The sequence below is a fragment of the Scomber scombrus genome, chromosome 6 (assembly GCF_963691925.1).
Source record: "Scomber scombrus chromosome 6, fScoSco1.1, whole genome shotgun sequence".
Taxonomy (NCBI): Eukaryota; Metazoa; Chordata; class Actinopteri; order Scombriformes; family Scombridae; genus Scomber; species Scomber scombrus.
The window spans coordinates 8527697-8541526 of NC_084975.1; the positions used below are offsets into that span (position 1 = coordinate 8527697).

Below are 13830 nucleotides of genomic sequence, written 5' to 3' on the forward strand. Positions count from 1 at the left end.
TATTATGATCCTTTTGGAGAAAAAAAAAACTACATGAAACTCAGAATGAATGAATGAATGTTCTCAGATCTTTTCAGCACCAGTGACAAACTGCAGAAAATAAACACCCTTGTAACTGAAAAATTATACACACATCTAATCCCTACCTTTTGACTGGGATATTTTAAGTTTAATCAGTGTAGGAGTTGTAAATTCTTGCCTGATTAATGTGTCTACATTGTTTTCCACTGTGATTATTTTTTAGACAAGGAACATGAAACACCCAGGAAAGGAAGGTTGACTGAAACCATCATGTGGCAACAGTCTCTTTCTTTGAGATTTGGAAGCTCAAAATTGATCAGAACCTTCCTATAAACTTGACTTAATTACAGCGACTTGGACAAAAGGTACATACTTGACACAAAGTCACAGAGACATCTTACTTAATGTCTATTTAATTGTATATCCACGGATGAGATTGCTACTCTCAAGCCACTGTATTGTAATATAAGCACAGGACACCATCCACCTCTTGATATGAGGCAACATTTTCCCAGAGCCCAGTGGATGCTGTCATAAATACATTAATCTCCCAATTCATTGATCTAGTTATTACTAGTCTTGGACCAATGGGTCCTCATTTATTGAGCATGGTTGTCTTGGTTTTCCTCGATCACATTATTCCATTCAGGAGCACACCCCCTTCTCACTTCACCTCAATTAATGTAATTCTCTGGGAGCTCACTGGAGTGCTGATTGGGATGAAGAACTGCATTCAGACTACATGCCTGCGAGGGAATGATAACACCAGATCATTAACAAAACAGAGCTGCAAATGTTTACCCATGGATGGCATTCTTCATCTTAATGTGTTCCCATCCTTATTTGTTTCCCTGCATATTTGCTGCTGAAGCCATGTGCAATAAATGTGGAAGCTGGTCTGTCATGAAAAAAAACAGACATTGTTACACATATTGAAGGACTTACTACATTAGTCTCATTGTAATTGACTTTTTTTTAAAGAATCAGATATATTATGATTGAGTAATCAAGTGAAGTATTACTTTATGTGTATTCTGATCCTGCGAAGAGGAATGTGAGGACTCATTAAGATGCTTCACTGGGGTCCATAACCTGCTGAAGTTGCAGACATGGAGCTTTACCAACAAGGGATTATGATTTGATCATTTTCCTGATTGGGTTTCAGTGTCAGTGGTAATAGAGTTGGACATAATAGCATCTCATTGAGTGATATCCAATATGCAATAGCCACATGATAGAGGGTGACAGATGGAATTGAGCTTGCGATAAGACCACTCCTTCTTCTTAGGTGTCTTCGCATGCCACACAAAGCCTCACACCACTCCATCTCGCAGCGCTCAGCACAGACTTGATCAATGTGCGCTAAGGAATAAGAATGATCAAGTATGGCTGGAGGCAGCAAGGGCTCTGATGCAAGTCTCTGATCTTGGATGCACAATCATCTCAGCCTGTTCAGAAATCTCTTGGTTTCACTTTATTATAGATGGTATCATCAAATCCCCAATCTGAACTTTGACCTCAGAGGGTATAAAATGTAATTGAGTGAAGTAAATCTGACCCATAAACCCCATTTTTTTTTATTAATCTGATGTCCAGTTGTCTATTGGTTCAGCGAGAAAAAGTTATTAGCAGTGACCACAATGGTAGTAACATGTCATCCCTTAATTAACTGTCAACCATGATATCATAGATATTTCTCCCTTCCCTATAGTCTCAATCTGTCACATGTAATATGGTCCATGGAATCTGCTGAAGCACAAAAGTGTGCATTATCCTTTTGCACAAACTGTCTGGGAATCAGGAAAAAGCACCACATCATCATTACCATTTGACTTTAAAGACAAATTTAGAGCAAGAGAGAGAACTGCATACCAGTGGTGAAATTCTATGTATTGTGACAACAGCCATCACATATAGGCAGGAGTCCCCCAGAGACATGTCTTAAGATGAGTGTGAATTGAATGTGAAGGGTTTTGTTTCAGCTTTTTTTCTTGCATAATGTATCATGTCAGTGAATAAATATCCAAGTCTGCTTGCTTGAATGTTGAAAATAACACCATTTAAGTGATTATTACCTTTTTAAAAATACATCTGCATTTTACTAATGGAGCCCTTGTACATCTTATATTTCAGAATAATTGCAAATCATAGCATTAATGAGGCTCTTATGTTCCATTCACGCTATAATGTAAGTGATTCCATCTTTTTTGTTTTTGCATACAACTGGACAGTCTGTAATGATTATATCCAGTGTTAATTGCATCATTTGTGTAAGAGGTGGAGTCTTGCTAACAGATGGCATTGAAATTAAATATGGTTAGTTTGTTTGCGCTTAAACCCTGTATTTATCTCTCTGTATCCAATTCCCTGGTGTTGTATGGTCTATATTTTATCATAAAAGATTGCATGAGCCGAGTGTCAGCCACAGCACATATATCACACTTGCCACCATCCGTCTTTGATTGCGTCCTCCTGCTACTGCTGCTCCACCCACCTAGTGTTTTTTTTTTTTTCAACTCGCACAGGAAATTCAAGCTAGAAGTTGTAAGCCTAAGGTTGAAAAATAGACTTGATGGTACCAGAACAAACCACACATGCGCTCAGTGTATATGTCTGTGACACAGCATGAATTGGATTACCATCTGAAAAATGCTGTTAATTCCACTTGAAGCTGCAACCTTTCACTTCATATCAGGGTGATAGCACTGACTGACTGATCCTCTGTTAAGAATATGTTCAGGATTCGTATGTATGTAGTATGTAGATTACTGATTTGCCCTTTGATTTTTAAGCTATGAATCAGTAATTCCTCTTATATACATGTATCACAAATAGGCCTGATATAATGCTGTGCATTTACAGGACCTACTTGCATTTGAAATACCTTTTGAAGTTCTATGCAGGAAAGTGAACGATGCAGAATTGTTAGCACTCTCAATTATGCAGGCACAAACCTTACTCCTCATAACCTCCCACATCTATTCATCCTGTGTCTGTGGCATGAATATTGTAGCAGAATTCATACTCTGTTCTGTTAGAAATTGTGTCACACAAGAATGGCAACCTTTTAGCACTTGTGATTGTTCAGCTGGCAGAAAATCTCTACAATGGCCATAAGAAAGTATTTTTAATGCAATTTATAAAATGGACTGTACTTATATAGCACTTTTTCCAGTCATCACTCAAAGCGCTTTTTACACTACATGTCACATTCACCCTTTCACACACATTCATACACTGATTGCAGGAGCTACCACGCAGGGTGCCAACCTGCTCATCTGAAGGAAACTAACCATTCATACACATTCACACACCGTTGGCACAGCAACAGGAGCAATTTGGGGTTGAGTATCTTGCCCAAGGACACATTGACATGTGGACTGCATCTTCCAATTGGTGGACAACCAGTCTACCCCCTGAGCCACAGCCGCCCCTGTTACACTACTGTCAGTTCACTCTCACCACATATGATGTGAAATTGTTAGGGTTTTTTTCTATTTTAGCACAATACTGCATATTTGAAAGTCAGCCCATAGCTCAGTGATATCTAATTTAAATTGTATCCTGTTGTCTGTGTTTGAGGTGAATTATGTCAGTGTTATACAATCTGCATTGCTTTCACCTCACCCCAATCATTAGTGTGCCAATGAAGGGAATTCATTTTGTCTAGCTAAACTTTTTTACCTTATCTCTGTGTCTCCCCAGGTAACCGATAAGATGGCGGCCGGGGAAGCGACTGGGCACAGCTACCTGGTGGCTTGCTGGCAGCCCATTCTGATCCTGATGCTGGGCACTGTGCTGTCTGGCTCAACTACAGGCTGTCCATCCCGCTGTGAGTGCAACATTCAAGAACGCTCTGTGATGTGCCACCGCAAAAAGCTCATGACAGTTCCTGAGGGGATTCCCGCAGAAACACAACTGCTGGACCTTGGCAAGAACCGCATTAGAACCATCAACCCAGACGAGTTTGCCAACTTCCCCAACCTCGAGCACCTGGAGCTCAGTGAGAACACAATCTCCACTATTGAACCCGGTGCATTCAACAACCTTTACGGCTTGCGGACATTGGGGCTGCGTAGCAACAAGCTTAAGCTGATCCAGCTTGGTGTTTTCACAGGCCTGAGCAATCTCACACAGCTGGACATAAGTGAGAACAAGATTGTCATCCTGTTGGACTATATGTTCCAGGATTTGTACAACCTCCGTTCCCTAGAGGTGGGTGATAACGACCTGGTTTTCATCTCCCACCGGGCTTTTCATGGCCTAAGTAGCCTTGAGCACCTGAGTCTTGAGAAGTGTAACCTGTCCTCTGTGCCAACAGAGGCTTTTACTCACCTCCACAGTTTGATCACTCTCAGGCTGCGTCACCTCAATATCAATGTCATACGGGATTACTCCTTTAAACGCCTCTATCGACTGAAGGTGCTGGAAATTGCCAATTGGCCATATTTGGATACGATGACCCCAAATTGCTTGTATGGATTAAATCTCACTTCCCTGACCATCGCAAATGCTAACTTGACCACAATTCCTTATGTGGCCTTGCGGCACTTGGTCTATTTGCGCTTTCTTAACCTTTCCTATAACCCCATTCACACCATTGAGGGGAATAAGCTTCATGACCTACTTCGTCTTCAGGAATTTCACCTGGTAGGAGGAAGACTGGCAATGATTGAGCCCTACTCTTTCCGTGGTCTTAACTACCTGAAGATTCTAAATGTGTCTGGGAACTCTCTTAGCACTTTAGAGGAGTCTGCTTTCCATTCAGTTGGCAACCTGGAAACCCTAGCCTTGAATGATAATCCCCTGGCCTGTGACTGCCGACTGTTATGGGTTTTCCGACGACGCTGGAGACTGAACTTCAACAGGCAGCAGCCCACCTGTGCCTCCCCTGAGTTTGTTCAAGGCAAAGAATTTAAAGACTTCCCAGATGTTCTGCTAACTAATTATTTCACGTGTCGCAAGTCCAGGATTAGGGATCGCAAACCGCAGCAGAAATTTGTTGATGAGGGAGCCATTGTTCATTTTGCTTGCCAGGCTGATGGAGATCCTGCTCCAGTGATAATGTGGCTCTCCCCACAGAAAAAGTTTATCACCACCAAAACAATTGGGAGGCTCTCCGTGTTGCCAGATGGTACTCTTGAGGTGCGCTATGCCCAGATTCAAGACAATGGTACATATGTGTGTATAGCTAGCAATGCAGGCGGAAATGATACCTCTCTTGCTCACCTGCATATTCATAGCTACTCCCCTGACTGGCCACACCAGCCCAACAAGACATTTGCCTTCATCTCCAACCAGCCTACAGAAACTGGTGCTAATGGTACAAGAGCCAATGTCCCTTTTCCCTTTGATATAAAGACGCTGATCATTGCAACCACAATGGGTTTCATCTCTTTTCTCGGTGTTGTCTTGTTTTGCTTGGTGCTACTCTTCCTTTGGAGCAGAGGAAAAGGCAACACTAAGCACAATATTGAAATTGAGTATGTGCCACGGAAATCGGACGCTGGCATGAGCAGCAGCACAGTGGATGCTCCTCGCAAGTTCAACATGAAGATGATTTAATGGAGTTGTGGATGTTATTAATTTTGAACTCAAAAATAAGACAAATGGGAAAGATGACATTTTCTTTCCTTTCTTACAAACCTGTGGATTCTGGTCTGTTAACATAGAGTAATATGTTTTTTCCTGACTGAAGCACTAGAGAAGAGGGCAGTTCTTGACTTTCAAAAGTAAGAGGGAATGAAGGCACACCCAGTGCTACAGGGCATTGCTGGTTTCTACAAGGCCTGTGGGGGCATTAACTGAAAGTCAGATTTGTCATAAGCAGTTAATATTCCTGTGGATTTATACTGGGAAAAATATATCTGAAAAGAAAAACACTTCAAACAGCCAGAATGCGAAGGGCAGATCATATTTTGGCCATCGCTGTTTTTTGTCTGTATTTTTTATTTAGTGTTTGTTACTTTTTATTTCCAAGGTTAGATGTCAAGTTATGAATGAGATTTGTATGGGTTGATGAGCACATTTATACAACGTCGATGCATTTCAAGCACGTCATTATTACAATACATAAGTGTTAAAATTGTGAAGGCTTTGTACTACATGTTGTCTTTTTTTTCTTTCCTACAGTGATGATTGTTCTGTAATCCATCAAATGTATAACTGTGTCACAACAATTGTTAAACTTTGTTGAAAGAGTATGCCCCATCAATTAGCATAAATTCGTAACAAACTATGGTACTGTGGTATTGTTGGGAATACAAAAGTATAGGTGATATACTATATCAAACTCATACAACAAATGGTACAATAGAGCAGTGTACATATAATAACTGTTATCGATACCAATTCTTAAAGCTGCACTGTAAGAATTTGCAAAAAAGGATTTTAAAAGCAATTGCATCTTTAAAAAGACAAATATAACAATATTTAGTGTTGAAAGGTAGCAGAACATCAAGTTGGTAAATGTGACTCTTAATATAGGATTTTAGCATTGTTGAAATTCTCGGATATAGTCTTTTGAGACCAGTATCTGATATCAGTACCAGAGTCACATAATCATATTTTTCAGATGCAACCCAGACAATGCACACATATTGAAGGCATGATACAAAAGGAAATGTGAGTTGTTGATATAATGCTCTGTACCAACAATGGATGCAACATCTATCCTACAGTTCCTCTGTCAAACAAAACTGTTGGTACCTTGATACTAAAATTGCTCATCACTGACCTTTTAAATCGCATTCCAAAAACTATTATGTAATGGTATTACTTTGTGTTCAACATGATTGTGAAAAATAAAAGTTGTAGTGCTCACGTTTTTTGGATAAAATGTGCTCCTCAAGCTGTAGAATATTTCTTTCATTGTTGGTTATTTTTCTTGATTGTTTAATGAAATCAATGATTTATTTATGCCGATGCTCCCCCCATCAATGCCATGGATATATTACCTTCCAGGACCATTTACAGGTTTGCTATTCCCCAGAAATGTGCGTTGTGTTGATCAAGGGATAAAGGACTGTTGAATATTATGCTCCCAGTTGGTCCTACGTATATATATATATAAAAAAAGAGGTTACAGCCTTACCTTTTCAAGTACACACTGTGGACAGCTGGGCTTTGCAAATGTGTGTGAGGATAAAGGCTAAGTTATTTATGATGGATGACATTACAGACAACGACTCAGTAATGGGCTGGAAGGATGGACTGAATATGCAGATGGTTGGAGTGACACAGATGGTTTCACCATGGAGCAATCTGAAGCAGCTTTGGTGTAATCCGTTTTGCATAAAAGAAAAAAAAAACACTGGATCTGGTTCATGGTTCTCCCTCTTGCTGATTATGAATGCTCTCTTCTTTCAAAGTGTGGCTACTGTACCTAGCCTTTTTTGGTCCCGAGTGATCCCGGGATTGTGTTTTTTTGTTTCTGTTATTCCTTTTTATTTTTTATTTTGACCCTGGACTATATAGACCATGTAGTCCAAGACAACTTTTTACAAAAAAAAGATAATAAAAAAGAAATCTATGGAAAATACATTCAAATTGTTCTGTGCAATAAAGGTAATATGCAGATTTTTTTTTTTAATTAACAAAATTTTGTTGATGTTGAATTGTTGAGAATATGGTATGTTGTATTAAACAATCTATGGACTTTTTTAAACACATTATGGTCCTATCTTGATTCTAAAGGTTCAGTGAGTAACAGCTTGACTAACTAGCCTAAAACTACAGCTCTGTACTGTATCTGGAGGGGTTCTAACAATATGAGTTCATACAAATGATACAATGATTTTCGGCGTGAAAGCTACTTGTCATGGTATAAAATAGTGATTTCATTGTTAATTTTACTTGCATGCCACAGTAAGGCCTGTTGGTTTTGTTACAATTTATTATATAGATACAGATTGATAAAAGTGAAATATACTGTAATACCCCTTTAATATTTTGCTTCCAAGTCACAACTAAAGCACAGGCTAGTTGCACATTTTGGTGTAGTTTTAGTGTATAAAAGACCAAATGAGCAATTTAATGTTTGATTTTTTGACTGAATGCCTCATTAAATGATGATGCAGACTGGTAGAAGGTAATTTAACATCATATGTTTCAGCACTAATTGCATTTTTACAGGGGAATTGGTAGTTCACTTGTTCAGTAGTCTGGCCCCCAAACATTAATTAACCACCATTAGTAAAGGATCACAGACATTATCATATGTATAGGGAATAATATTAATTTACACTGCACATTTCTCATCTTAAAGAGACAATAAAGCCTAAGTAATTTGTGCAATAGTGAACTTAAAAATTAAACTGCTTTATATTAAATAGCAGTTTTATTCTATGATGTTTTTTTAGAAATATTAACAAATTAGGTAACTCTTTGAAGGTTATGGGAAATGACCAGGGATATGACTAAGTCAAACTAGTTTCATAAAACATGGTCCTGCTCTGCATTATGTTTGGATCTCTGTCCCATTCCTTTTTATTCCACGTCCTTGCTGCATTGGTTAGGACTCCATGGGGACTTTTGATGTTGTTTTTTTCCTCAAGCTGTATCAAAGCATGCTCATTTATCTTCTGACTTGAAAACAGACAGCCAGAATAGAAAAGGAGCGAAGCTATTCTTGAGGCCTCAGACCCCCGGGGAGTAATGGAGACATCCATTGTTTTCGTTCCTCAGATATTAGATCTGTGCTTAAAATTCTAGGTCAGGAACAGTTTGATGGATTCTGACACTGTGCGACAAGTCCCCTCTTTGCAACTGAGCATGAAAATACAGACACACCTCTGGGTGTTCCCTGCACTCATCCAAATCCATGTGCTTAACAACATCTGGGAAACACTGCATGTAAGCAAACAAAAGTGTGAATTTGCTGTTGGCGGCGCCTCTATCACACAATAGAAGCTCAAGATACCTAAAATAAAAAGAAAATCTTCTGGGATTCATGTTTAGATAAACTCAACTCATGGCAGGTTGACTGTCTCTCATATCCATATCATATCCATATCAAAGAGCCCAATTTAAGCCCTTGTTCACATCTGTGAGGTAATGCATGTAGCTGTTAATTTGCCCATTGTAGACACTGCCAGTCAAACCATACAGAACGGTATATTTCAGCATTGCATGTGAAATGATTAAACCACAAGCAAAATCCAACATTTGCAATAAGCATATATTAATGCCAACAGTAATTTTAAAATTACTAAAAAATGGTAATTAAAAAGTCTTAAATCTTAATCACTTTAATAAGACAATCTCATCAAGCAGCATAGTCTACATTCATGAGTTATAAATAAACTATGCTCATTGTGTTGGCAAAACTATACTTTAACCCAACTATAAGATGAATATAAATAATACATAAATGCTGTTATAAGCATATATACATATATTTCAATTGTTTATTAATGTACTTATCAAATTATGAGTAATCCATAAATGATGTGTGAGCAGGTAACACACTGATGGTATAGCTGTAACACAGTGTAACAAAGTTGAAATCGTACAGTATATACTGGATTATAAACTATTCATGCTCATATACTGCTTATAATTGTTGAATTGTGGGTGTTTAAAATTCAGGGTAGGCATAACTTTTCTCTATCCTGGGCATATATTTACAGAGCGCCCCTAGGGTCCGCTGGGAATAAAAAAAGAGATCCATGTGTAAATCTGTACTTTCAGTTTAGAAGCACTATATATAAACCATGCTCTCACATTCATAACTGTGCCATCCAATTCTCCAATTACAAATCTATGCCCACTGATTTGTAAACCATTCCTTTGGATTTGAAATCCTTGTGCTCAAACAGAAGTGGATGGAAATGCACATTTTGGTTCTGAAATTCTGGTTAATATTTGACTTGTTTAACTCGGCCTATGTCCGTGAAGATTATGATTCATAAAAAAGTGAGACACAATATATTAATAATCAGTCTATAAACATTTAATAAATAATTTATAATATACTGTAATGTAGTTATATGCATATTTAAGGGAATCTTTAAGTATGTATTAATTTGCATTATTTGACAATTATAACTTCTACTACTTCTTTATCTGTTAACACAGCAGCCTCCACTTACAGGAGGAGTTGACTACTACTGTTAACCGAATAATAGTTTAATTAAAAATAAATAAATAGATAAAAAAAAAACATATATTACTTGTTTATAGGCTGATTATTAATGATTAATATGAGGGCATAAGGTGTAAAGAAATGTGGTGTCTGAGTCAGTGTGGATCATTATATTTGAGAAAATGCCTATTTACAGTTGCTAAACTATGATTGTACAATCACTGTTCAGGGGAAGGGTTTCAAAGGCACAGTTCAAATACAAATCAGTGGGCATGGATTTGTTATTAGAAACCATGGTTTACAAATTTTATTGGCATGGATTTGTAAATCGAGGGCACAGATTATGAATTTGATGGCACAGTTTAAAAAACATATATAGACATATTTCTGTGCACAGACTTACACAGGGATCTTTTTTTTTCTCAGCTGACCCATGGGGGGCTCCATGTATATTGATAGCTGTTTAGTGTCTCACTTTTAATCCTTGGAAAGCACTTAGATCAAGTGCCCAGATGAATATAAATCAATCTGAGAACCTTCTTGGAGAGGGTTAATGGGCTAAAACACTGTAATTTAGTTGTACAGCCTGTCATGCACTGGAAAGCAACCGATACACTTAACATGTTAAAAAGATACACAACAGTGTTAACATCGATTGTTAGACAAATGTGCTGTATTCTGTCTGTTACATGTCTTTTAGTTAAGTGATGGAGATCTACTCTGTTTCTCGTAACAACCCCGTACAAACACAATGTAAGTTTTGCATTAGTGAAACTGTATGGTATTTCATATGTACCCTTTAATATATATTGTAATGTATTCAAATCATTAGAATACCTGTTATGCTATAATGTCAAAACCCAGTTTGAAGATTTGGTGGGATGAATTTGGCTTAGAGGGATAGACCTCATACTCAACTCAGTGATGTGGTTGTTTAGTTTACATCTTCACTGTTGTTAAACTTCATCTGCAGCAGATAGTCATTTTCACGCATCATTAAGGCAAAATGGGATATAGCAGCAACAACCATTTTCAAAAAATTACATGATGTTAATGCTGCCATCTTTTGAGAGCAGTAATTTTCTAGAAAGTCACACGTGGCAACTTTATTTTATCCTTTTAATTTATGATTTAAGTTTCCTAGTTAGATGATTACTTCCTGATTGGCACAGTATGTAGTATATTAAATAGATCCTAGTCTGAATTCTGTTTATTATCTATATCTATATCTATTTTTTTTAGATCTTATTTTGCAAGGTACCAAGTATTTGAACACTTTTCAGATTTTGCTGGGTTCTTTCCATACCACTTACATAATTTGCTTTTTCCGTCATCTCAAGTTAAGCTCTTCATATACTGTATTAAAAAAAGGAAGGAGAGGGGGATTAAGTAAATAGATTTACAAATGTCAGATGTTCTCAAGCTGACTGTCGAGAGGCCGTTATAACTTTATACAGTATACACAGGCTTATGTGCAAAAATGTTATTTCCCTGAAATAATTATTCTAAGAAATAATAATATGTTTTTTGATTAATATTTTGTATCATAGGCATAATTTATATTGCCTCTGTGCCTTCTGGTAAAAAAAAAAAAAAAACATACTGTAACAATGCAAACATCACAAACTCTATATCACAGTTAATATGACCATAACAGAACACGGATGCTTCTTGATTCTGACAAACCCCGAGGCTCAGCGGTCTGCAGCTCCTCTGTGGAAACTGGACACACAAAACAAACTAGGAGTGCCTCCTCTTGTTTCAGTGAAAGTCAAAATCAAAGCAGCAACATCCTTTGTTCAGAACTGAGCAGCAATGTGTTGGCTTCTGGGGGCTGTTGACTGAATATCCCTTTACAGGATTGTTGGGAAACTGGACATGACAGTTTATTTTGTTACAGACTCCCACTGACTGAATGATAAGGTTAAGAGGCTATCATACAAGCCAGACAGCACCAGGGCTGCTTTATTTGATTGTATGCTGGAGCACTGCTTGACTGATAAATGCCCAAATCCCATATATAGTTGTCCTGCACATTGTCAAGTATGTTTATTAGATGATTCCCTTGTGGAAATGACCTTCGGTTTGCTACAGTACCCTCACTGGCAAAGCAGATACTACATTTCAGCAAAAGAGTACACAAATAAATGTAATCATGAAGTCTGAAAAGATTCTCAGTCATCCAGGTCATGGTATATCTGAACTGAAGGGTTAAAGGTCTTCAAAGTGAGTCCACTTGCCCTTGACTTAGACATGAATTTCGTGCAACTAGAAAATATTACATCTCAATTTTTTTTGGACACATTCATGAGGCAAACTTGCTCTTGAGTAATTAGTTTCAATATTTGGCATCTACCATGTTGTGTCTGTTTATTTTCCACACCCGTATGCGAACACATCAGGGTAAAAAAAAAAAAACCTCTGGTCTTCAGTTCATCAGTTAATGATTCCTCAAATCAATATGTATAATTACACTACAAAGAAAAAATATATAATAACATAATGATAATAACTCCCTATACATTTTCTAAAAATATTAATAGTAATTACCATATGGTTTGTGTGAAAGAATGTTTCCTGGCAGTGGGTTTTCTATTAATATTTATGACATAATATTCAGAATATTCATATTTATTTAATATGCTTTAAGTTGAATAGTGGGTGAGACTTTGATCCTTCTGGGTTCAGGGGTTTATGTCTGGTGTGGCTCCCATGAGGGGACTTAGCTGTTGCTTTGATGTTGAGCAGACAGTTCTGCATAGTCAATAAACACCTCCCCGAGCCTGGCTGCCAAAAAAAAAAGCCACCTGACTTCCCTCTGTTACTTGCTTTGACTGCTTTACTATTGTTTGATTGTCTTGGCTAGCCCGTGGGTATCGAGCATGCACCAGGATAGCATCCAAAAAAGGCGATGTGTTGAGGACCTCTTTTGCCCGGGCCATGTGCCACAGCCCACGTCTCTGTAGGCGACTCAATCTACCCTCTTTATTTATTTAACAACCCCATGAAAGAGTCATGAGTTCCCAATTCGAAAAATGTGACAGCCAAAAGACTGTCTGCCATTAAAACCATCTTTCTGGCAGCCTGCTAAAACAGACTCACTGCTGTTGAACATCTATACTGAACCTATAATTTGCAGTCATGTAAGGGGACAACAGATTGTTCGCAGACAGATGTATGACCATGGTGATCTGGGAAATTATTATTAGAGTAAATAGGTGAGGAGGTAATAGGCCAATCCATCCTATAAATGTCTGTTCTATTTCCAATTCCCTTGTGTAAGGCCTGAATATGCCACTGTGAAATAATTGAGGGCTCAGTTGTTGTTTCACCTTGAAGTGGCTAACCAGCCTCCAAATAATTTGGCTTCTGCCTACTTGCCTCAAGGACAGTGGGCTGCTGAAATTTGATGGGGCAGCTGAGGCAGGTGCCATTGGGAGATAGACGATGTGATGTGATGAAAGCAGCACAGCCAGGCTGCTTCACCCATTTGTCAGCATTGTTCCAAGATATCTGCAGGTGAGTACAAGTTTCATATTTCATTATTTTCTCCATCTGACATCTGATATTGTGTTTTTGTCTGTCTGGGTAGTTTTCCAGAGGGTCTGGCATCATGTTATCTCAGCAAAAGTAAAACCGTTCATTGTGTTGTACAGGATAAGAAACAACAGCACAGAAATTATAATAATAGAAAATGAAAAAAAATAGAAAAGAAATATTGCAAC

The 13830-nt window shown here is 38.0% G+C and overlaps 1 protein-coding gene across 1 annotated transcript; it reads left to right on the top strand.

The window, feature by feature from the left end:
- Nucleotides 1-3720: 3720 nt before the first annotated feature.
- On the top strand, nucleotides 3721-5586 carry lingo1a (leucine rich repeat and Ig domain containing 1a). The gene has a single exon (XM_062421082.1). It carries the CDS (start codon nucleotides 3739-3741, stop codon nucleotides 5584-5586), a length of 1848 nt encoding a protein of 615 aa, XP_062277066.1. The 5' UTR covers nucleotides 3721-3738.
- Nucleotides 5587-13830: the final 8244 nt, after the last annotated feature.

Bases quoted from the DNA above. Each gene is read 5' to 3' on its own strand.
- lingo1a (XM_062421082.1), top strand. From the start codon at position 3,739: ATGGCGGCCGGGGAAGCGACTGGGCACAGCTACCTGGTGGCTTGCTGG.